At 46.9% G+C, this 25,264-nt stretch overlaps 2 protein-coding genes across 8 annotated transcripts in view; both read right to left on the bottom strand.

Annotated features, from left to right (window-relative positions):
- Positions 1 to 25,264, bottom strand: part of Cip4 (formin-binding protein 1-like Cip4) — a 180,860-nt gene that overhangs the window by 36,079 nt on the left and 119,517 nt on the right. For 6 of the 7 annotated variants that reach the window (XR_016291402.1, XR_016291400.1, XR_016291399.1 and 3 more), the window contains exons 2-3: positions 10,488 to 10,603; positions 5,315 to 5,365 (exon numbers count right to left, since the gene is read on the bottom strand). Coding sequence is in view for 2 of the 7 variants with exons in the window: in XM_089583548.1 (XP_089439674.1) it covers positions 5,315 to 5,365; positions 10,488 to 10,603 (167 nt within the window). In the remaining 5 variants the exon portion in view is untranslated. Of the gene's footprint in view, positions 1 to 5,314; positions 5,366 to 10,487; positions 10,604 to 24,540; positions 25,064 to 25,264 lie in introns of those variants that run through there. The other variant, XR_016291401.1, reaches the window with a different exon arrangement.
- LOC149354943 (uncharacterized) lies at positions 13,248 to 18,396 on the bottom strand. The gene is made up of 4 exons (XM_089583552.1): positions 17,976 to 18,396; positions 17,593 to 17,780; positions 16,976 to 17,191; positions 13,248 to 16,583 (listed from the first exon to the last, which is right to left on the bottom strand). The coding sequence occupies exons 1-4, from the start codon at positions 18,209 to 18,211 to the stop codon at positions 16,246 to 16,248; spliced, it is 978 nt and encodes a 325-aa protein (XP_089439678.1). The 5' UTR covers positions 18,212 to 18,396; the 3' UTR covers positions 13,248 to 16,245.

Raw genomic sequence — 25,264 nt, forward strand, 5'->3', positions numbered from 1 at the left:
GTCCAGACAACCTGCAAGGAAACCTTAACGAGTGCCAGCAAAACACATTGAGTAACAAAGCCTAATCAATGCCCTTGGGAAGAACTGCAAATGGAGCAGGGTAAGGCCCCCATCCCTTTCATCCAGACCTTGCATACGCTACATGATGAGTTACTTATATTAAAAATATCACTTCTATAAATTGCACTAGTAGTACCTTTACTACTACCATTCAAAAATTAGGAAAATCTGCAAAACTCCTGACATTGTTAAGAAATTACTTCATTGGGTTTACCTAAAATGCCATTTTAACTATCCTGAACCCTGTGGGGTAATTTGTGAGCACAGCGGCAATATTCAGATAATGAGGTAGCTACTGGAACTAGCAACCCTGCTATTTCACTAGCACCACAGCACTTCCCATGACACTACCGTAAATACAAAAGCCCTTGTGCAGTGCCTTCACTCTCCTGCCTTGACAGCAAATACGAGAATTCAACAGCAATGAAAACAGTCCACAACAGACAAGGAACTGAAAAGTCAATAGGGGATATTCAAAATTCCGCAAGTGCACTTTCCCGCATACCAATGTTGTCCCAAACAAGATGGCTGACCATGCGTTTCCTGCTGAAACAAAGCAAGAAAGACTGGTTTTTTTGTTTGATTCCTCCAAAATATGCTTCTTACATTCTATCCACACCTTTAGCGCCTGTCCTGTAGCCCACGTAGTTCCTTTATAGCGAAGTCGGCCACCTTGTTTTAGGCAACATAGAAAAGCGCACTTGCGGAATTTTGAATATCCCCTATTCTTGCGACCACTTCAGACATACTGAAGGCAATCTTGACACAGGGGCCACATAGAACCCGACAGTGTGTGGCGATAGCTAGCATCAAATAAGCAAAAGAACAAAAACTAATTCCCAGTCTATTTGTTCTATTTAGACCTTTAAGCACTAGCCAGTGTTTTAACTGTGACCGGCATGTGAATAAAAGTTACAATTCCACAACATACAGTTGCTGGAGGCTTCCTGCAAGAAAAGAAAACCAGAGAAGTGTACAAGTCACATTCCCTTGCCTGGAATTTGAAACAAAATATAAATCGAAGTAATCACACACAAAAGATGATAGACTATGGAGAAAAAAAAATGGCATGTGCAATGTACATGAAGCAGTATAAAAATACAGGACCAAGTAAGCAACTACAACAACCTGCCATACATGAGTAGAACATATTGAGCTAGCTGGTATAATTCACCCGACACGGTAGAGCTAGGAAAAAGTTGAGTAAAGTGTGCTCTTTTCACGCAGCTTCACCGTGTCTAATGAACCTGACATAAATTTGTACTCCTTGTCACTTATGAGTAGTGTAGTGTGCCAACTGTGACAGGTTCCGCTACCGCCATGCGCCGACACTGCGCTGTGCCTGACGACGACGAAGTTATGCGCCGACACTACGCTGCGCCTGACGACGACGAAGTTGCCCCGCTCTCTTGGTGCTGGCTACGCCCATCTACGCTGCCAGATCCTGCACGGCGGTTCGGTCTCTTGAGGACGCCTAATAAACGCACCCCTACAGTAGTAACAACCTACATGAAGCCTAAATAAAGCTTTCAGAAAACCTTCAAAAAAACTATATTACTGAATGACTGCACATCTGTTAGGACAGACATTACATCTATAGTTCTGCCAAAGCACGCTTAAGTCTCATATCTCTCATATCTACTAGACAAACTAATGCTAAGATAAATTATCACAAACACAAATTTTCATGATGTACAGTTGGTATCCGAGACAACAAGGTGTCAGTACCACCCGACCAGGCTCACCATGACACGGTCCAGCAATCTAACAGCAGATAGCCCAGCTATGTGGCAATGTTACCCCCCACCAGGCATAGAGACTTTATCCTTACTAGTGCACATACATATACTACTGCTTACACCAAAAGTGAGTCCTGACACATCTGTGACAGACAGGGGAGTACCACTTGCAAGTGTGGTCAGTTATGTTTTCTCTTATCCACGGATGTGGGCATCAGAAACAATTCACTTCAGATGAATGAGTCCTACTTCAAAATTGGGATGGTCTTCATGTAGCAGCAGCACTGAGTAAAACAGCAAGGCCTGACACAACAACAGGGGAGCCATAGCCCCTTGTTTCACTCTGGAAAGTGCTGTACACTCTGGCTGGTAAAACTAAAGACCACAAGACGAAAAACAATTGGACAAAAAGCTAGAGGGTACAACTTCTGCTGCTATTACTGTGGTCATGAAACAGAACGATATATGCAAAAGCTACAGGGCAACCCCCTTTTACCCCTCAATCATTACAGTGTAATCCAACAGCCTCAGCAAACGTTTAATGTTCAGTCCCCAGCTCTTTGCAAAGTAATAGAGGATTCCTGCACTTTCATAACCCTGCATCTTGGGACACCCAAAGACCTGCAAGTACAAGCCAGTCATGCCAGATTTGCAATACATGAGAACATCCACATCATGGCAATTCTGTGGCAATAAAACGCCACAGAGCAACTCAGCCCTAAGTGTTAGGAGAAAAACAACTCTGCTGATAATGACGCAGTGCTTATGCTTCTTAGTGATCAAGTGTTCTTTAGTATTCCACCCTTTACTATAGTTATCTCACGGATCAAATGCAGCACTAAGTGCAGCACGGAACATATAAACTAAAGCCTGTAAATATCTAGACTTTTGAACAATCATAAAAGGTCACAACAGAAAAAAAAAAAAAAACAGAACCATGCAAGTAACGAAACCATCACATGGACTTTAATGAGACTGTGCCCTTTTATGCTCACAGTATTGATTCCCTCACTAATGCTTTGCATTTGTTTAGAATGGCAGTGAACCTCACATACCAGCACTGGCACGGGTGTGAAAAGTTCAAGATAAAGCATGCCAGGTATGCTACAAAGCTGGCACTGCTCAATTTCCCACCATGCTAAGGCATCCCACTGATGCTTTATGAGTGTTTTCCTTAGCTGTATTCCACACTAACTCTTGTGAAAACTTTAGCACACAAGACAATCAAGGGCCATCTTTGCAACCCTAGCATGGAGTGGTAAATGAAAAGTAAGAACAACCATGCTAAAAGGCAAGCTTAGCATAAGCCTTGTGTAAGCTCAACTTAAGACTCCAGATGCCTCACGGTAGTAGCTGTGAGGGTCAGGCGCACCTGGAGTTGCAAGCCAAGCTTCAACAAGCATGACTGAAGTCCGCTCACTAACAACTTTCAATCGTATAATTTTGAAGCACAGTGCACATGCCAGTAACCACATGTAAAAACCACTCCATATTACCTACAAACTCATTATTACCTCCTCCGTGTATGCACCCTCAGCACATCGCAAGTTTAAATAAAAACTGAATGCTAAGGAAGGTTCCTCAAAACCCATGCTACTATTTACATACGAGGAGCTATAAAAGGACAACACCAATGACTGTGCAAAGCATGTATTCGTTGATGTCATAACCAACGATGGTGACTGCAACCAAACAATAAAGCGCATTTCCTTTCAAGGAAAACAGCTGATCACAGCATGAACATAATAACTGCATCAATTTTGATTAACCTTCCCTGATGTTCCTATGAGAGTTGTCTGGATTAAGGCTTACCTGACAAACAGGCGCCAGTTTGTTACACTAAATGGTGCCCTCTCACATTGCATTCCAGTTGAATCGGGAGTTCCCCAAGGATCTGTGCTTGGACCGCTTTTGTTTATTATTTATATTAATGATATCGTCCAAGATCTCTCTGTTAATGTTAAGTTATATGCTGATGATTGTGTCCTCTATGAACGAATTAACTCAAGTGAAGATCAAATCAGGCTAAATAATGACTTTCGGAAAGTAATGCGCTGGTGTGATAGGTGGCAAATGGTGATAAATTTTGATAAAACAGTATATATGAGAATAACGCTTAAAAGGAATCCTCTTCTCTACCAGTATGGTACTTCCGATAGTGCACTCTCAGAGGTAACATGCTACAAATATCTCGGCCTATGGATTTCCAATAATCTTTCCTGGAACAAACATATTGATACCATCTCGGCAAATGCTCTGCGCAAAACATTCTTCTTGAGGCGTGCACTACGGTTCGCTACTCCTGAAACACGTTTCCTTGCGTATAACACTATTGTGCGGCCAATCTTAGAATATGCCGTAATGATCTGGGACCCATATACCAAGATTAACATTAACAAATTAGAAAGGATTCAAAAGAAAGCAGTAAGATTTATTTATAATTCCTATGGCCGCACCTCTATCACTAATCTTATTAAAAAGAGTGGCTTACCATCCGTTACTGATAGAAACCGTATCTGTCGTTTGAAATTCTTTTTCCAGTTAATTCATGGGCAATACAACATTGACATCTCGAAAATTGTTAGTTACTCTAGTGGTTATGCAACACGCCTGAGACATTCTCTTTCCGTAAAACCTTTATCCACAAGAACGAACTGCTACAAATATTCCTATTTTCCGAGAACCATTACCGAATGGAACAACCTTGCTGGTCATATAGTCGAAGAGAATAATTTGTCCCATTTTGAGGAGCTGCTGCAACAAGTGAAGAAATTTTGGATGTTCGGTTGATGAGTAATTTGTTTAGATTTACTTAATTATATGCTTGGCTCTATGACTGCAGTATATATATTCTGAGGTTGTGAATTGATACAGTACAGTGTGATGCACTAATTTCGTTGCTGTGACGCCTTGTCTGCTGTATTTCCTTTTCTTTGTCCTTTGGTGTTACACAAATCATGTACCCACCTGCGATGGTCTTGTAGTTCAAGACCGCAGTATTTACAAATAAAATAAAAAACAAAAAATCCTACGCAGGTAACTTCTAAAAGTCAACTACAAGTTATGGCAGGTATCCATAACAGTGGGCAGTGCATGTGTTTTAGCAAACCAGTATTAGGTTGCCAGCACAGCCAGCAAGCAGTACATAGTGTAAAGGAAAACATGACATTTTCAGGCCAACACAAATTATATGAAATTCCCTAAAAGAAAAAAAGATGAAGAAATATTGAGTAATTTTCACAACGCACACTTAAGACAATATCACTACAGGCTAAGCATAGTTCATTTTGCAGAAAACCAAACCATAACTGCAAATGAAAAAAAAATTTAAAGATATCAGCTGTAGTTGCTATCATCTTCAGCAAAAAAGGGAAGCAATATACTTGCCTTGAAAGAACTGAAATACAACACACATCTAAATTTTAGGCTTGAACCGACCTGTGTAAACAACACAAGCTATTTCCAGCTGGTACTAGGATAAGGCACAACTGTGTAGAATAATACGCAAAACTTACCCATTGTCCTCATCATCCTTTTTCTTCGGTTGGTAGCTTTTAGCAAGCTTCCTAAAGCAAGAAAATGAGAGGAAGCAGGTCTAAGTTGTAGTTTCAACAAAAAGCATTATCAATCACGAAGTAAAGCTTTTTGTTGTCATCAGGTAAATACCACCTAGGAATAATACAAGGATGACCATTGTTTTGACAAAGGTAGACAAGTAGAACCTTGAAGATCATTCACTAACAGTACCATTCCAAAAAATGCATGCATCCTCATAGTGAAGCTATGTTGGCATCGATTATAACAAACAATTTAAGTGGTGTTCCTGATCACTGGTGTGCAGATGTACTGCGCGCATATCCTTGAGGAAGAAATGGGAGGAGGTGGTACTATTGCCAGTGAACAGTAAAAAGCAGTTAAGCTTTAACAAACATAAGATGCTTTATTTACACCCAAAAATTATAAAATATGGGCTCCACTAAGGAATTATTTTCCGGATTGCCTGTTTCATTCTTCCTTTTCTATTTTTCATAGTTTTTGGGCATGTGATTAACCCCTGCAGTTTCAGTGTTTTCTGTTTCTGTGCGCACCTGAACTAGAAGACGTTCTTTCAGGATCACAGCAGTCATTTCGAACGAGCAACAGTGTTAAAGCAATTCTGGACAGCTTACAATATGACTGCAAGACTTGTTGCAGTGTGTTGCAGTGGACTTACTGTTAGCAACAGGTGTGGCTTGAACTCATCCTGAAATCAAGCCATGTCTTTGGTCATAAAGGTTAAGATAGGCTTACACTGAAGCAATTTACCCATAAAACCCTTAGAAATTTAGAAATCATATTACAGCTGCCAATTTCTCATACATACAGCTATACTAACCTGCAAACTCCCAAGAAATTTCTGGTATTGTGACCGAGAGGAAATAGGGTTTTACCAAAGAACAAAATGGTGTTAAGCTACAGGAGTGCAAATATTCAAAATTTTCCAATAGCGAATTAAATATCCTCCTATTAATTTGCTGAAATAATCGAATAGTACAGGTTCAAAATGATTTGAAATGAATAGAATATGCTCTCAAGTTCTCGAATAACTGCAGCAAAGTTCGAATAACACATAGCGTAGTTTTGTCTTCTAAAACGACTGTTCCAAAAACAAGGTCCACGCTGCACAGCATGCAGCTAGCCCAGTCTGCACGGGATGGACGGTTCAGCTCCACTACGCAGTCCATTGATGCGACGGCATTCATAATGCTCATAACAGCCTCCATGACTGGGTGACAGCTGTGCTCAACCAGGTTTAGCAAACAGTGCCTTGATGCATGACCTCCGAGACCATGGCTCATAAATAGGTCTCGCAGTTTTGATCTACCGTGATGTGGTGCTAGTTTACCCACTGTCATCATCAGCAGGAGATGTTAATTTCATTTCCTTATGCATCTGACATGGCGACCTTTCAGTTAATACACTGGCAAAGTGTTGAGTATCGCGTGTTGCGTAAATCAGAGAAAATCAAAAACAAAATTATCTCGGCCTAACCACACGTTTGTTCGGGCTCAAATTTCTTACAGAGGTTGCATTTGGTGGTCAGTTTTGTTTTATACTTCATTTACGTGGGGTACTTGCCTGATTCGGTCAGAATTATTTGGAAATTTATCGTCTGTGGCGACGGAGAACCAAAACCGAAATGTTTCGCAGCAATGGAACCCGTGGCGCCATCTCGCACCCACCGGAGAAACCCAGCTGTGCTAAGTTGGTGACCAAATTATCTTTGCTTGGTGCTCTCTGCTGCGAAGCAGCGCAAGACATCACCGAAAAATGCGATTGTACAGCAATCAAGAGTAGGCCATGCTTGTGACTTGGCTATGCGAGACCAACTCCACCCCGCCATCACCCACCCCGGTAGAGGGCTCATTTCTCCGGTGGTTGCGAGATGGCGCCACGGGTACCAAAGCTGCGAAACTTTTTGGTTTTGGTTCGCCGTCGCCGCAGACGATGGGGATTTCCAAATAATTCTGACCGAATCAGGCAAGTACCCTATGTAAATGCAGTATAAAACAAAACTGACCACTAAATGCAACCTCTGTGTGAAATTTGAACGAGAACAAACGTGCGGTTAGGCCGAGAGAATTTTTTTCCAATTTTCTCTGATTTACGCAAGTCGGTACAACCTCGAGACCAGGGTTGTCTTTTCCAACCGGTATAACTCCATAAGTTACAGCAACATCCCACAGAGTCGTTGCTTGTGCTTCACTTCGCTGTTTTGCATGATTATTTGCTTTATATGAATACTTGTGAAAGTAGCGAATATTCATAAAAATGTTCAATTTGATTTGGCTCTATCACTATTCAATTCATATTTGATTTGGTTCTGCACTACACTATTTGTACACAGTTCCATGGCAAAACTACACTATTTATATCCGATTCAGTTTTGAAGAAGTACTACTAGCACAACGATACTTAAAGCATATGCATCAACACCTCCACATGTCTGGGACATCCTGGTAAATCCTTCATTTACACTGACTTGAAGATTGAGGAAGCTGGAAATATTGTAACGAGCAGCTATGGGCATTCCACTGGATACAGGACAGCTCTGCACACAGTTCATTCTTGATACAAACAGTACTAGCGCAGCTGATTCTACGTGCAAATGGTATTAAGTTTCAACTTGCATTGAAGTAATGGTTTTTGGAGGCTGTTTAGTATCGGCCATCTTAGCCTCTGTGAAATTAGGTCCCCTTATGCGACTGTTACAAAATAACCCTGTATGGCCCATACATATCTCTGCAGTAAACACTTTATGCCAGCCAAATGGGCTGACTGTGATCCAATTGTCTTCATATTGTCTCAACAGTGCAACAAGGACAGGACAAAACAGAAACGGACAAGCGCTTGTTGCGTTGTTGAGGCAATACGAATACATACCAACCCATCCAAATTACAGCTTTACTTGATCCGACTGAATTTTGTTTTGGTCAACACACACACACAAGGCTATTTTGTGGCACTGTTTTACTTCTTTTTCCAACAATTTTATTATGGGAAAGCTTTGCGAACAGCATGCAGGGCTGAATCTCAGCTAACCAAACAGACCGCACATGCGTCTGAGAAGTAAAATTTGATCATAAAATCAAAAAAATTAAGAGGATGAGAAAATTCATGAAATCAAGTTCCACCTGCACATCATAAATATGCAGCTATTATACTGGAAGGAAACTTGTCATCCTAACATGTCAAAGCATGCTAAATGCAACCGAATTAACAGCTACTACAAAAGTAGGTTCAGCAATGAAATCTAACAAAATTCTGTTTCAGGGCAGCGTCATCACAATTAACGTAAAGGTCATAATCCTTCTGTAGCTGGTTTGTTATGTTCGAATTGAAATTTCAAATACTACTCTTTGATATTCATAGAGCATTTCTAATTTCTTTCAACATAAACCAAGACATAAAAAAAAAACATTTCTGAGGAATGGAAGTGAAACAACACTGTATTTGCCCAGAACAAGACTTAGTGCATGTGCTCTGTTTCTTAAGTTTAATTTTTTAGAGAAAGTGAAATTTATCGTATTTCGCAACAATGGCACGGGGGAAAAGTGAATGTCCACTCCCCCAGACTTTTCATCTTACTGGAGAACCCTGGTGCACCTTTGAATTGCAATAGATTTCAAGTTGGACTGTTACATAATTTTGCCCCTACTTTCATACAAATTTTTGCACAAAAAAAATCAGCATTTTTGTAGCCACTGGTCACATGCATGCTTTTAAAGCAGAAGTATTTGGGGCTTAGTGGTGCTGCAGCGACTAAAACAGTAATGTGGCAAACACAAGGTGATAAAGGCAGTTGCTGACAGTAACAATTAAGCATGAAATGAGTGGTCAAGTAACCTTAGTGTGTAGAAAAAGACTCCAATGGTTGTCAAAATTAACTAAAGTGACTGGAAAATACGAATGTTGCAAACAGAATTAAAAGTTTTCTTGCATGGAATGCAGAGATCATCAATGTATAACAATGCAGGTTAAAAGGAATGCATTTCGGGAAGAGCAATATATCGCTTGAACTAGCATCAAAAGACATCAAAAAAATGTTTGCTCAAGTGAAATGAGCAAAGTGTCATATTTTGATCAAACGAACTAAATATGAGGTGCTGAAATGGTTCCCAAAGGAATTTATCTCAGTGAAAATTACATGCATGTATTGTATAGTCATCCCACACATTTCACGCAAAACTGTTACTCCATAAACAAAGGTCACTGCACCACTACATGAAACGTGAATGCTATCAGCTGCCCCTAAAACTAAGGCAAATGCGCTAAATGATATGAAGTTACTGATCAGGCTAGAAGCCAGCTGCACAGCCATTCCAACCTGAAGCCCCTATGGTATTGTGCATTTGCATAAGCAACAGTATGAAGTTGCACAAGCTGTATAGTTTCAGAATTGCCCTGTCTTTGGTGTCAAACAACATTTCATGTATAACTTCCAGAATGATGCACTCGGACTGGCAAGGAGAACTTCAGTGCTTTTGAAAGTATTCACTGAACTGAAAGCTGCAGTTTGCCAAATTTCATTTGGACAAAGCTTACATTTATCTCAGAGACATATTTGCACCGGATACAACGGTGTTTTGGTGAGCAATTTTGAATAAAATCATTTATCTGAAAAGTTCACTCAAGTTGTAATTCACTCATACCTTCACTTTTTAAAGCACCACTGCTAGTTAATTTCATGCCACAAAACTTTTTATACTAATTTTTCGTTTATCTGTAGGTGCATGAAATGACAAAGTGTTCATCATGTTTACTCAAACTTCTATTTACTGTCACTTCGTTACGAAATATGAGTGATTTAAATTTTTTGGCGCACAGCATAGCACTTCGTACCAATTTTTTGAGACCTTGCGACTCGCACATATTTTGTAGGCTTTGTCAGGCACCTTCGGCACTCCGGTCTTTTATAGACGGGTAGTGTGACAACAAAAACAGTCGGGAGGTAAAAACAACACATGAGCTCTGACCTTACCCCTGTGACGTACTGGCGAGCTCAATCGACATTGAGTTCGGCAGCACGCACAAGGAACAACAACAACAACAACAACAACAACAACAACAACAACAACAACAACAACAACAACAACAACAACAACAACAACAACAACAACAACAACAACAACAAAGACAGCCGCCCACCTGAGTCGCGCGGCGTAGTCTGTCTCGATCGTCGACCGGTCCTTGATGAATTGACTAAAGTTCTCTAGAAACTGCAGGCCTTGATGGGTGTGCTGGGATATCTTGTCATACTGATCCTGCAACAAGAAGGAACAGTACATTAGATAAGTGAAAACACCAGCGCCCAGCACGCGTCACCACCGAAAGCGGTCGTCCAAAACTCTTAGAACAAGCCCAATGCAAATTTTCACTTGCACAGCATGGCGTCTGCAAGCAACCGTTTTTTTTTTTTTGTAATTCACGTCCACAGGCATAGAAAGCAATACGCTGCGAGCCCGCACGCACTGTGAAAAAATTTGGCTTAATTGATTCTCGGGCATGTTAACTTTACCCGGCCACAAAAAGAAAGCACTTACGGCTGAGAAAAATGAATTAAAATTTTCTCGTCACACGATTCAAACTCAACGTCCACACCGAGGACTGGGTAACGCCGTTATCAAGTTTACAGCGGTGTAGCATAGCCCCTGGGATCCACGAAAAATTCGATGCTGATGCTAGCAATGTACACCTGTGAAATCGACAGGTGATGTCGACACTGGTATTCCGATTTTTTTTTTCTTTACTACCTCATAAAAGCTGCGTTTTCGGAGAGAGTGGTCTCTGTCGTTAGAATGCCAGAGTCTTCCAATACAGACAGACTTCAATTTGCCCTTAATGTCCCTTAGGGACTAATGCTGTACAATGGAACCTCGTTAATTCGAACTCAATTTGACGTGCTGGTTTATTCAAATTGACATCTTGGTTCAGTTACAATCCCGCGCACTACGGGGAGCCCAAGTTAATTGGAACCCCGAATAACTGGGATAAATTTTCTGTATTATATTACACGCTGCAATTAAAACTGCACGCCGTCACCACCGCGATAACACGCGAGGGACAGCGGCAGCTACACAGTGCAACTACGCCGCAAGACAAGGGGAAAAAAATACACACACTTCGAAAAGCGCTGGCCCAAGAGTGATAACTTCGAATAACGATGCAAATCGGCGAAATCGGAGCAAAAAAAAAAGAAAAACTTTCGGCGGCGTCCCTGCGTCGAGTATGTAGGCCACGCGCAACTTCTCAGCTAAGCTACACCCAGGCCAGAAGCCGCGCACGATAAGATTTACAGCTCCGGATTAATTGAGACCCCCCGTGGCACGGGGGCGCACAGGGGCGTTTTATAGTTCGCCTGCACCAAACTGCGGTCACGGCGGCCGAGAAACGGGCGCTCGGGCTCAACGAACCCCTTCCAGCGCAGCCAACAACGAAAATTTCGCGTTCGGTTGCAGAACAAAGGACGGAGGAGTAAATGGCAAAGCGAGATTATAGTCGCGAGTAGTGCGGTGTGCATTAAATGCAAAGCACGACGTCCGTGGAACGTTTCCCGCTGTCGATATTCGCCAAGAGAAGCGGCCAAAGCAGCTCCACCGAGAGAACAGGCTGTGCCCCTCCTCCCACTTTCCTCTTCGTGCCTGTAAAAATGGGGTTCGACGTAGCGCAGGTGAAATCGAAACATTGCAAATGCCGGGGCGTTGCCCCAAACCGCACGGAAAACGCGCGAACATAACTGAACGAACCCACGAAATCCACGCGAAGGCAGCCGGCCGTAGCGAGAACATTTAAGAAGTTGCAGCAGGCGCTAACATGAACCGGAAGTCGTACGCGTTCACATGAAGCTGCGCGGTAGCGAGTGTTCTCGTTCGAGAAGTAACGAGCCCAAGTGCGCACCGTGCATACCGAAGTAGCCACTTCGGAGAAAACAACGCCCCATTGAAAATGCGCATCGGCAGCGATCGGGAAACGGAACGCGCCTGAGAGGCAGTGAACTGCTAAGTTGCACTTGCAACGACCCCCGCTGGATAATATGCCGCCCGCGAAGCGTGGTTCATAACTTCGCAGCTTCCGTTAGGCATTCGGCGCCAGATGAATTAATGCGCACGCGAAGAAACCGTGGGAGTTAAAAAAAAAAAAAAGACTGCGAAATGCACGGCCTGAGATTAGACTACCGCGCCGCACGCGGCGAAATGCCAGAGCAGGAGCTTACAAAACGCTGCACCTGAGGCGCTCGAAAAGGCGCGGGTCAAAGCGGAAAGAGCCCCGGCCAAAAACACCGGCGCTGACCAAAGCCAGCCCTCCTCCCGCCAGGCAAGACTTCCGGCCCACGCTCCAAAACTCCGCGCATTACCGCCTCGGCGAGTAGGGAGGAGGGGGAGGGGAGGGGCGTGGTCTTGCTTCTACACCGAACAGGCGCAACTACAAGAGTCCAGGCATCAGCCAAGTATAGTTGTGCCGTGACTCCCGCTGCAGCCATTTTTCATGCTATCAAAGGGATTTCAAACTTGGCGCCTCGTGATGCACGCCCTGCATCCGCCTGATCGGGTGCCTTCGTCAAGCAGCGGCTTCCTGCTTTGCTTCCACGGGTGACCCTAACACCGCCCAGCGAGAGCCAGCAGAACCAAGTACACATGCACGGGGACACCCTGCCTCGCGAGCCCACGACCAAGTCCGCCACCAGCCCTAGCCGTGGCGGGGAAATTCCTGTCCAGCCGCTATCTGGATCAGCGCGTGGGCGCCGCGCGGACCAAGGCGGCGGAGAGACACCTCCGACCGCGAGGTTTGGCACGGCGTGTCCCCGCTTCCAGGACACCCACGGGAGAGTGGGCACCACGCCCTGCTCTCCGGGTCCCGCGAAAACGAGCGCCGGAGCTGCCAGAGCGACCGGCGTCGCCACGTCAATAGAGAGTTTTAGTTCTGCGTAGCGACCGTTACGCACGCAGAACGTACGTTCGTTGCGGAACGCTACGGCGTTTATCGGAGACGCTCCCCGGACAGGCTTTTAGAAGCGCGCAAATCTCCTGCGTACGCAAGACTACGCAAACCACCGCAGCGCCATCCATGGACATAATCATGAACCATTAGTTGTCTTTTGAAGTCGTACGAATCCAAGACACGCCGCGTCAATCCAGCGCCAAGTTCTGGTGTTTTGCGCGTGCTTACTCATGGGAATCGAGGCGAGAATCATTGAATGCGATCATTTCAGGAGTGTTTGGGGGTTTATTTGAACAAAAATACCTTTGAGTGAGTGTGGTGCAGGTTGCGTGTGTTCAGTGATTGTTCGTTGTGCTGATGTGTTGTGTTGCGAGTCAAGTGCGTACAGCGGGTTTGGCTGTTGACAGCGGTGTTTGCCCCGTGAATTCGCGACTGAACCATTTCGTCATGCCTCGCTCATCTGTGTTGTGGGACCCCTACTGCCTGTGTTATTTAGACTGGACGGACATCGAGGCACTGATCATGCGGCCGCGCCAACGTGAACCGTGCAGGAGGGTGTACGCCTCGCGAAATGGTACACTCAACATCGACAAGATTCCAGATGTGACGTTCCGGCGTCAATTCCGCTTTGAAAAGGCGGACTTCCCTGTTCTTCTAGATGCTCTCAGCATACCTGAGAGTGTCACAAGCGCCCAGGGAGTTTGCGTATCGGGGCAAGAGGCACTTTGCATGTGCTTACGTAGGCTAGCTTATCCAAACAGGCTGTGCGATTTGCAAGAGTATTTTGGCTGCCACTACAGTGTGATATCTAGCGTCGCGAACAAGATGATGCTCCACATCGAAAGAAACTTCGGGTATCTTCTGGACGACCTCACCAAGCACCAATGGCTGTCACTAACCGGCTTGGAAGAGATGAGCAAGGTTATATCTTCTATTCTCACTCACCACTGTGCCATTTAACTGGAAACGTTGCAGGGATGTTGCAAGCAAAAGTAGAACAGTGCTTTTGCATACTTCAATTAATAGATTATTGTGATGCAATAACTACATTTTGCATGCTGTAGCATTAGAGGAGTTGGAGTCTTCTTTTTATTTGTGCCTTGCCACTGTTTTGTAGCCTGTGGTAAGCTGGGCTTTTGTATGCTTTTTTTGTGGGTTGGTAATTGAATTGATGTTTTTAGAAGAATGTTTCTGAAAGCACATGTCAGGCAGTCTGAATTGCAGCAGTGGTAGACAGGGGGCAGAAAGCCTAGATTCTTGATAACACGAAATGAAGTTAACAAGGTTTGAGGGGCAACCTCAGTCCCTAGAAAACATTTTACCAAGAGAATTTGTTTTTGTCGGGCAAAACCAAGGCAAGTGCTCTTGTCGAAACATTGTCAAGCAGACTGTGGCTGTGCGTATACCCTTGTTAACTGTGTTTTGTGTTGTACTACACCAAGGAATTTTTTTTGTCCTATAGAATATTTGATATGTCAACAAGTGTTGAGACATCCGTACTACACTGCCTTTGTATTTTTTCTTTTCAATTGCCTTCTCAATGCTTCATTCGTACCATGGAGAGGAATGTCTTAGTCAGACATTGCATGATTCATGAACGCACTTCAAACAAGAATGAAAGGGGAAGACTGAGATGACACAGGTGCTGTCTTCCCCTTTTGTCCTTTGCTTGGAGCACTTTTGTGAATCATGAACATATACAAACTGGCCCAATTTTCTTCATTCCTACATTGCATTCTGTGGCCTCCTTCCTAGAGTGCATGTATGCACTTGAAAGAAAGTTGTTTATTTCTCATTTCTACATGTATTACCTACTTCTCAAATTTACTGTACCACGTATGTTAAGTTTCTGACACTGATTAAAGATTTATTATATAATTTATTCCAGGCAGTTCACGAGAAAGGTGCAGCCCTCACAAACTGTTGGGCATTTATTGATGGGACTGCCCGGCCGATATGCAGACCATCAACCAACCAGCGGCTGTACTTCTCGGGACACAAAAGGCTGCACGCTTTGAAGTACCAAGCGTTGATGTGCCCAAATGGCTTAATATGCGAGCTTGACGGGCCATACCCAGGAAGGATGCATGACTCTGGTGTGTTGCACGTCCAGTGCAGTTTCATTTTGAGCTAATATAAACATAGATACATCTGTGCTTACTTCAGAATCTCGCACAAAATTACTCATTTAAGAACACTTGTGGGGAGAGGAAGGCTTACATTAGAGAACTTAACTCGCAGGGCAGATTGATGTATTCAAAGCACTGCTACACATAAATGCTAGCTGCAATGTTTGCCATTGTGAGAGCTTTACTGTATAATTGACTGTAACCGAGATAGTTGTTTTTTGTTCACATGTACAGTCTAGTTAACCAGCATTTAATCTCCCCCTTTTATTCACATGTACTTTCAGGAATACTCCGTGAGAGCAAGCTTTACAACAAGCTGGAGAAGCTGGTACAAGGGCAGCAGTACGTAATCTACGGTGACCCTGCGTACCCTTTACGGCCACTATTAATGAAGCCATATGGAGGCGCATCTTTGACGAGGCCGCAAGAACTGTTCAACGCCTCCATGAGCACCGTCAGGCAATCTGTAGAGTGGGGATTTGGTAACATTATCTCGTCGTTCGCATTTCTGGACTTTAAGAAGAACAACAAAATACAACTGCAGGCAGTTCCAAGGATGTACCGAGTGGCCGTCCTGCTCAGCAACTGCCAAGCGTGCATGTACGGCAACCAGATCTCAGTATATTTTGGATTGGAACCACCATGCCTTTTTGATTATTTGAGATGTAATGTGCAATAAGTGACAACACACGCTGTATTTATTTTATTCATGTAGAGCCTTTCTAAAACACTGTGCCTTGCAAGTAACAAATATTCCGCACTAAGCTGCAACCTGAGCTTAGCAACAGTAACCTGAACCTACATAGAGCAATTTTTTTTTGCTTTTTTTTCTATCTCCTCTACCCGCTTATTTTTTCTGTGAGCGCCTTTAAAAGGCTCAACATTGCTTGGTTGGTCTGTGTGGAAAGTTGGCTCTGTTCGTGCCTATGCTCTTCTTCTTTTGCTTTTATTTCGAGCTCTAGTTGCCGGAGCTGGAATTCCTTTTCCATTTTTTGTTTCTTGAGCTCATGTTTTTGCTCCGAACGTCTCTGCTTTAGTTCTAGGCGCATCTTTTCAAGCTCGAGGCGGCTGTGTTCTAGTTCAGCGTCTTTGTCATGGATATCTTTCTCATGACGCCACCTTTTCTCCAGGAATTCGCGGTCGGCCGTGGTTTCAGCATCCTGGTTCCTCTTCCTTTCTGCGCAAGTAATCCAATATATGTGCTGTTCGTATGACATTGCACTGCAATGAGGGATTAAGCTTGCAAACAAGACACAAAGGGTGAAAATTCGGCACGCAAACAAGACACCTACAAGTGGGATGCTAAATTAGTTAACATACAACTCATTTGCATTATGTTCTCATTCATTCAGTTTTGTTGTGTTGTTCCTCATTTGAATTACATTGAATGCTCAGTAAAGCGTAATATTCTAATATTGTATTATGGTGACAGTGATACACCATCACAAGATATGCTAGGAAAATTAGCATGTGACGTGTTACAGTGTAAGGACTTACAAAATCTAGGCACACTTGTGTTAGACTATAGAAGTCATGCGTGCTGTAAGCTACAAATTTGATACTGCATACTTCGGGGGGTAGGTGCTACTGCTGTGGACGGCTGTGTTGGTTGGTGACTTGGCGCACTTGCATTGTTGAGTGGTGCGGCACTTGGGCTGGGTTCGTCCTGTGGTAAGGCTGCTGGGCTTGTTGAACCGCCTGCATTCTCCACTACACCAGCAGCAATTCCTTCCAATATTCCTGCAGCGGTCTCTGATGGATCGTTCTCGTTGGAAGAACTTTGCGCTGCATATAGCGAATGAGAAGACAAGGTTCTTATTTCACAAGCATAGCGATGCAAGAAAGAAAGGCTCAAATGTATATTAGGTCTGCCTGCCCTCATGATCATGTGTGTTCTTGGCAAGTGCCAGTTTTCTTGCAATAAAGTGCATATTACTGGTGACTCAGACCTACTGCACTGTTCCACAGTGATCACTGACATTCAGTGATCCTTTGGTCCTTTTCAGCGGAGGCTGCCTAACTTGAATAATATAGAATGCTTGTTATAGACTGCCCCAGTATTTTGTTTTCTGTGTATCGAAGAACATCTGATACCAACACGAAAACGATCGCTAGCGTGATACTAAACGCTCAACGCCCTGAATTAACGTGCCAAAATGCACAGCTTTAAATTCCAGTCTACGTACAGGAGTCTTGGCAAGGTGCTAGTGTTGACGCTGCCGCGAACACTGCGGTAGCTTTGTCCCGGGTGGCAGCGGTAGCCGGCACAGCCGCCGGCCGGCGCCGCTTGATGGTGTAGCCATACACCCGCGCGAGGTCAACGATGTCTTGAAGTAATTTTTCTTTCTCATCGTACTCTTCCTCGGTGCCGGATCTAGAGAGTAAAGAACGCGTAAACTTTCCGAAACAAACAGTCTGCATAGAGCTCATCACTGTTGTTGTGCGCTCTTCTGGTAAAGGAGAGAAAAACGCTTCCCACAGTAACCGGGCACGTCCTTTACATGCATAACATTGAAGGCAAATCTATTACAGTAATTTAGCTTCAAGATATGAGAAACTTGGTACTTACTTCCTGAGGTTTGCGCGATCCTGGGCAACGAAGTACGCCAGCAACAAGTCGCAACGTTCGCGCAATGTGCGCACGGTGAAAACCTTGTGAGTCGCGTACTGCACATTAGTTGCGATTCGCGTCCACTGCGACGGATCGGCAAATGGGTTGCACGCGCAAACTTCTCGCAGCAACGCCAAATCGTCGGCAATCAAAAAGCGCGCGCGAGGCACGTTTGCGGCTCGGTTCGCTGCCATGTTGGAAAACGTGTCTCGCGCTCTCTCGTTTCCAACGAGAGCAACACGCAGACGTCTCAACGTTACAAACGTTACGTACGCAGAGGACGGGATCTCTACGTACGTACGCGGCGGATACGCAATACGTAAGGCTCGAGCTGCGTACGACGCATGCGCAGTGGAGGGCCCGCAACCCGGCTACGTACGTAAGGTTCTTGCGTATGGTTACGTACGCATCGCTCCGCGGGTGGGCCCCGCCGCCGACAGCTGCGGGAGCGCGCCACTTTTCTCCCGCCCCTAAAACCAGCTGCTTGCTTCGAAAGCTCGCCAGCAGCTCCCAGTGAACGCTGACCACGAGTGCAGCTCACATGTGGACAGCATCCACAGATGCTCCACACGTGTTCCTTCGCAGTCGAGCATTGGGCAGAGTCCGCAGAACGCATCTCTAATCACTTCTGTCACCACCCCTGCTGAGGGCGACAAGCGCGGTGGGCACAAGCGAGCGCTAAACGCGTGCCACAGTTTCCCTTCTTTCGACCACCACATTCCCGTGTGGGTAAGACGGGGCGCGCGCTCAAAGCAGTACGCAAAACTCTCTTCCGTTCCCCCAACAGCGTCGGAAACTAGAGCGGTAGGCGAACACGCACCTCACGGGTACAGACGGGGGCGCCGAAAAAAATTCGGCAGGGGCACTCAAGACTGCTTACGGGTGGGAATGCAAAAGCGTTGATTGATGGTTCACTGCATGACACCACCCGGAACGCTGTACGACGAACGGCTCCATCACAGTTTTGATACGAAAGTCTGGGAAGGCATGCAGTTGAAGGCGCTTATGTCGTCGGTTCGAATCCCTGTTGCAAGCTAGCTTCCAGCATGACTAGCACGTGCAAAGCTATGCAACGAGAAATCGCATGACACCACCCGAAACGCTGTACGACAAACGGTGGCGGTACAATTTTGGTACGAATGCCGGGAAAACTGGCGCCACATAGAGGTCGGTCAGTGGTGGGAATACTATATAGATAATTATCTGAAATGGCAGTGCTCGGCTTGCTGTGTGCGTCACACGGCCGCTTGGTGAAGTCACCCTATTTTTATTGCAAGCGATGGAATTTTCTGTGCCATCCGCAAGTACACACACACGCCGCCGGCTTTTCTCGTAATGGAACTATTTATTAACGCTGTCGCATTAACATATCGCCGCTACTGCGCGTGCAAACGTGGAACAGTGGCGCGACCACAGTGGCAAGAGTTGGGGCCGCTGAGGTCGAAACAGCCCCTTCCTCTGCGACACTGGTTTGGAGTGGCCGTCGCGCCCTTTCCAAGCTGCAGAGTGGAACTCTTGAGGGTACTTCAATAGTCCATTGTTCCTCTCCCGCAAGAAAGTACGGGGGCAAAAAAATCCGAACCTCCCTATACGCCCCCTACGCAGAAAAGATAAAACTCTGAGCTCATTCGAGTGGACGCCATTGTTCCTGGTTTGGTACGATGCCAGATACACTGGAAAAGATTTCGCATTTACCGTTCAGTTCCTCAGACTGTTCACGATGCATCCACTGCAATCGTCCTAAGCAGGGGCAAAGTGCTCTTTACGGCGTTTTATCAACCTTGCTCGAAATGTAGGCGACTGTGACAGGCCAGCTGCGAGATATCTGAACACAATGCTAACGTTTCCATGCACTATCGGCGTCAAATGAAATGCGAACAGCGGAGAGCATGACCAAGGGTCCATTTTACGCCAATCTGCCTGTCGTCATCAGAGATAGGAGCGCTCAACCGCTTTGCTTCCGTTTTCTTTGAGCTTCATTTTCTCGTTTTGCCACTGGAGCGCCACCTTTCCGGTGGCAGCAACAGTAAGTAGAAGGCAGAAGCAAAACTAAAGCAAACCAGTTGAGCGCGCTTATCTCTGATGACGACGGGCAGATGGCGTAAACTGGACCTTTGGCCACTCGCTCCGCTGTTCGCATTAAATTTGACGTCGATAGTACAGCTATCACCCGACACAGCGCAGCCAGATAACCTGTGTGGAGACAGAGGTCTCTTGAAGTCACATCTTCGAGCACGCAAGATATGTCCAGCAAACCTCATGTCCCTTTCTCACACATTTGTGTCGCCAGCAGAAATAAAAACCGCTCCTTGCGCACCACGAGCCACACCCAGACTGGCGCGTGCACATTTTGTCATCGGGTCTGCTGCTGGACAGGCACGTAGCAAGATTTTTTTTTTTTTTTTTTTTCAGGAAGGGCCCAAGGCAATTCATTGTACCCAAGTAAGGGGGGGGGGGGGGGGGGGGGGGGGGGGGCATACTTAACGATACACGTATAGGAGAACTGGTGGAATGAGGGCCTGCCGCCGTGGGTCTTGCTGTGCAGCTCGTTTTGCTTTCAGCGGTGCTAGACAGCCATACTACACGACTTAGCAGCGAACCCTTCGGGCTATACATTTCTTACAAAGGCTAGTTGTACGCAGCCTCCCCAGCCATTTCTTACTACCGCTGCCCACTGTACTAATCGCATCCTCTTCCTGTCCCTTTCATTTCCGTCGGCCGCAGCTCGGGTGCTTAAGATATCAGATAGCAATAGCCACGGCCGACAACATGCTTTCCTTACTTTTGTACTTCAATAAACCACTACTACTACTGTGCATGACCGGCGAACGAGACACAAAAGAGTGTCTCGCGTGTCTTAAACATTCATCAGTAGCCAACTCGCAGAAACCCCCAATCAAACTTCCGCATTTTTCATCTGCGCGCAGTCTCGCGTCTCAAAGCTCCAACGGACGACGAAGATAGATCACGGAGCCACCACGCACTTGTTTGCTCCAACGTGCCAAACCAGCAAGCACAGATTACGGCGGGGACGAGTAGCGCACAAATTGACCCGCCAGCGCAGCAGCAGCCACTCGCCCGGCAGGTCAGAAAAAGAAGCCTCCACATAATCCTTACGCACACGTTTAGCTACAGCCTCTGCCGGAGGACAACCGCTAAGGCGGCGCGGCCATTTGCTTTTTTTTTTTTTTCCTGGGCATGGCAAACACAATGAGCCAGCGACGTAGGCCTAACCCGAATGGCCCAGTGAAGCCTTCCCTGCCACTGCCGGGTAATCTCAAGAACACAGATCCTCAGCCCCTATTATATGGGAAGGACAGCGCTCGCAGCACAATGGACACACTGCACGCTTTGAATTTTCCGCCACAGCAGAAACAAAAATACAAGTAGCGTAGAGAAAGACACGGCAAAATAAAAAATAAAAAACGCGAAGTGCACAGCGCTCGCGTCCAGATGAGGAGGAAAAACGTCCCGCGCCGCACGCAGCTAGTAGGCACGAACAATGAAGGGCGACGGTCAACGCCGACAAAGGGAGCAGCGGCGTTTTGGCGAGCTTTGTTGTCGGCAGCAATCCAGAGAACCAGCTCGCCCTTATCCGGGCACCAATCTCTCCTTCCGGAAGGCAGGCTCTGCGCGGAGGTGCCAACGTCCGTTCCTGCGCAGCTACACGGCGCGCAGCTATACTCACACGGGCGACAACGCTCACGAACTCGCGAGGCCTCCGGTCGGCGGAAACCCAACAATTCGCAGGAGCAGAGCTGCTTTCCCGCACAGCATCGTTCGGCCGAAGATGACGCGCTCCGTGCGCCTGGAAATATGCCGCAGCGTATTCCCATCCGCACTACAACGCGCAGCCCAAAACTCGACGATGTCCTGAGGAGAGAAACGACACCACAACCGCTTCGTGGCCTTGTTCCCGTCCAGAGTCTGGTCGTCGTCAGTTTTAGCGCTGCTTGTGCACTATTACATTAATTGCCAACAACCCCGCGTTGCAATTTTGACCAGCCATCCAAAAACCGACGCAATTTTCGGGAATCACACAGGCCTCGTGAAGAAGTGGTCCCGCGAATAATTTGGGTAAATGGAGCGCTAAGAGGGCCTATCACCAATGCCTCGTGAAATTTACTGCTGGCGAAATATGCCGATTTTTTTCACTTTGCCCGAATAGGCGAAATACTGAGCTCTCGAAAAATGCATCGTTTACAGAATGGGGGCGGGCTAAAAGACGGGAACCCAACTAACATCCCGACGGCACGCAAGGTGCCTTCATCCGAAACACGCTTATTTTGGTAGAGGGTTGACCTAACTAGAGTAGAGAAATGGGCCGACGCTGGTTTCCACATCGCAGTATTTTCGGCATGCTGGCGACGTGAGCGCTCCAAACTTCGCGAAAATAAATCAAGTCACGGCGTCGCCTTATCACGTACTCGAAAGCCATAAAAAAAAAACTACAGCAGCAAGTGAGTGTTATCGGTGTCGCTTGAGCGCTGTCGCCACGCGTTTGGGTTCTTTGGAACTACAATGTTGTCTCACGGCCAAGTGTTGCACCCTGCCTCTTCACGGGACTCAGCAGGGCCCTTCTGCTTACAAGCAAATCGGAACCATATCATATCATCGATCTTATCATCGGGAAAATGCAAGCACTGCAAAACTGGGACCCATAATCGCAGCACCATCGCGCGGGCCACGCTGACGCTGAAGGCTGCAGGCCAGCAAGAGTAGATCACTCATGCCTTCAGCGTCAGCAGAGCCTGTTAAAGCTGAAGGGGTTACGAAGACCCAGTGAGCGCTAGATGAGTCGCGCTTTCAACCTCGCGCATGATACCTGGTGTCCAAGCAAAGGCCCGCTCCAGAGGTTTCTGGCTGGTCTCTCAACAAAGAACGTTATGTCATTTCAGCATCCAACGGATGCGCACGACTGCCCCGAGTCGTCAATAAACAGCGACAGGCCAGAGCACAACATGCCAGTGAATACACGTTCAGCTGACACTAACAGGATTCGTGGCAGCAGTAAGGCTGGGCTGCTCCTGCCAGGTTTTCGAGAGGCAGACTGCTGAGCGTTCGGGTACCACTGAGGTACGACAGTTTTCCAGACTGAAACCTTGCCACAAACAACGAAATGCAGCAGGTACGCCGTTCAAAAGCATTTGGGGGCACAGAGCTTACACCTTTGAGCCATGTACGGTATTTGGGTACTAGCGGCATCACTGAAGATGAAAAAGTCGAGGGGGGGGAGAGAGTGAGGACAACAGTTATCCTGCTCTTCAGATCTGGAACTCCTGGTGAGCCGCGACTGCCGAACTACACGGCCCAAAAGCAAACCGAAGGACTCTGGACAAGGCAGTGCAAGCGCAAAGTGTAAACACATATCGTTTGTAGTAAGTGTATTAACGCGTTGTCAACGTTCGTGCGCGAGCGCATAAACCAAGAGCTCTCTAACACTCAGTACGCGAGGCCTACCCTTACATGTAAAGCGCCATGTTAGTGACATTTTTTTTTTTTCTGCCGTTGGACCGTAACAGCGAAAAGTGGTTATCGGTGGCATAAGAGGTGCTCTGCCCTCTCTTTTCTCCTCTCCCCTTTCCAGGTACTGGCCAGTGAGGCCCGCGTGGCACGCCGTACTTCGCAACTTCCGTTAGGCAACGCGTGAGTGGAGCTACAATACAGCAGCGTGTATTTGGTACACGCTTTAGCAAAGCAATACCTATCACCAAGCCAGTCGGATAAAACTCATTCCGTAACCGGTTTCCGTAACGCATCTTAACCGGCTTTCGTCAACTCTAGCCCGCTGACCATCTAACAACGTGCCCAATATATACCGAACAGCAACTCAGACGGAAAATAGGAATGCGTTTTACCACTAGCGCGTGCATTGCCAGCGGCTTTTGCTCTCCATCCTGACGAAGTCGACTGTCACAAGGTAAGAACTGCACGTGTGATTAAATCGCGGCTGAACCAGCATGCGACATCTTAATGCGAGTAAGGCGCATTAAGAGGCCGTGCGGCGAAAAGACGCGACGTTGCAGCTCTCCTTGGTCATCCTGAAGCACTGTACCTCGCTTCAAGATGACACATCAACACGCCAAACTCCATACACTGCACAGCGGAACGTTTCTAACCAGGCGCAGCAAGAATACGAAAACGATAACAAAGGCACAGACAGGCGCCCAAGAGCGCCCCGCATTCCAATCGCAGATGCCAAGAGAGTTTCGTGTTCCGAATGGCGAAGCAAAGCTCAACATGATCGGAACGGCCGCCATCCTTCCTCCTCGCAGCAAGGTAACACGCACAAGCCACACGGTGCAGCGAATTACCGCCGGCAAAGGAATGCGGACGAACCTGCCATCGGCAATGGAGCTGCTGCCAAGCGGCCTCAAAAGCCGGGGGCGCTTTGCAGCAGCCCGAGCACACACGGCGACATGGTAGGCGCCTTGCGCTGCAGATTACTATTACGGACGCGTACAGCGGTAGACCAGGCCGGGCTAAACGCGCGCTGTACGGCCGCGCTGAGGCAACCACCTACGTTTCTCCAGAGCTCGACGAGATAGTGGACTCCCGTGCCCCCGCCGCCCATGAGCGCGGCGGCGCCGGCCGACGAGACGGTGCGGAACAGGTCGGCACGGGATGCGGACAAGCCGGCCGAGGTAGACGTCTTCGCCAGGCCCACCATGGCGGAGAAGACGCCAGCAGCGCCGGCAGACGTCCCACGCACGGCAGCCACGGGTCCTGGCGCTCAGAACGACAGCGGCCACTGGAGGCAGGCGGCCGGTAGGGCTCGTGGGCTTCACACACGCGGCGCGGCACACGGACGAAAGGGGGCCACGCCCAGGCCGTGGAGCGGTCAGCTTCGGCAGTGAAGGGTCACGAAACAGCCGCGGCTTTATCCATTTCGCGAACGAGACCACAGAGACTAGCAGCGCACAACACGAACCTCCGTGAGTCACCCGACAAGACCGTGAGTGACTGTCCAGCGCCTTCTCTCGGGGCCGGCAGTATCTGATCAGCAGCGACGTGATGTGGTTCCGGCAATACTTGTCGCGGCGAAGAATACGGCCGTCCGCGGGGCAGCCGTAAGACGGACGATAAGCGCGACAACAGCGCTGGGATAACCCAGTCTCGCCCCGAGCGTCACGGGGGTCGGAGCAGAGAGATGTCCAGCCTATCGAGCGCGCCCCTCCTCGGCAGCCGCGTCAGTCGAGCAGCCGAAGAAGGCTCGGAGGCAGTACCGCATCGGGGCCACGTTGCAT

This window comes from Amblyomma mixtum, chromosome 3 (genome assembly GCF_055824585.1).
Source record: "Amblyomma mixtum isolate Tamu chromosome 3, ASM5582458v1, whole genome shotgun sequence".
NCBI lineage: Eukaryota > Metazoa > Arthropoda > Arachnida > Ixodida > Ixodidae > Amblyomma > Amblyomma mixtum.

Excerpts from the sequence above, each read along its gene's own strand:
- LOC149354943 (XM_089583552.1), bottom strand. The coding sequence starts at position 18,211 with ATGGCAGCGAACCGAGCCGCAAACGTGCCTCGCGCGCGCTTTTTGATT. Across the intron at positions 17,781-17,975 it reads GATCGCGCAAACCTCAGGAA|ATCCGGCACCGAGGAAGAGT; the intron begins GTAAGTACCAAG and ends TTTACTCTCTAG. Across the intron at positions 16,584-16,975 it reads AGTAGCACCTACCCCCCGAA|AAAGGAAGAGGAACCAGGAT; the intron begins GTATGCAGTATC and ends TTACTTGCGCAG.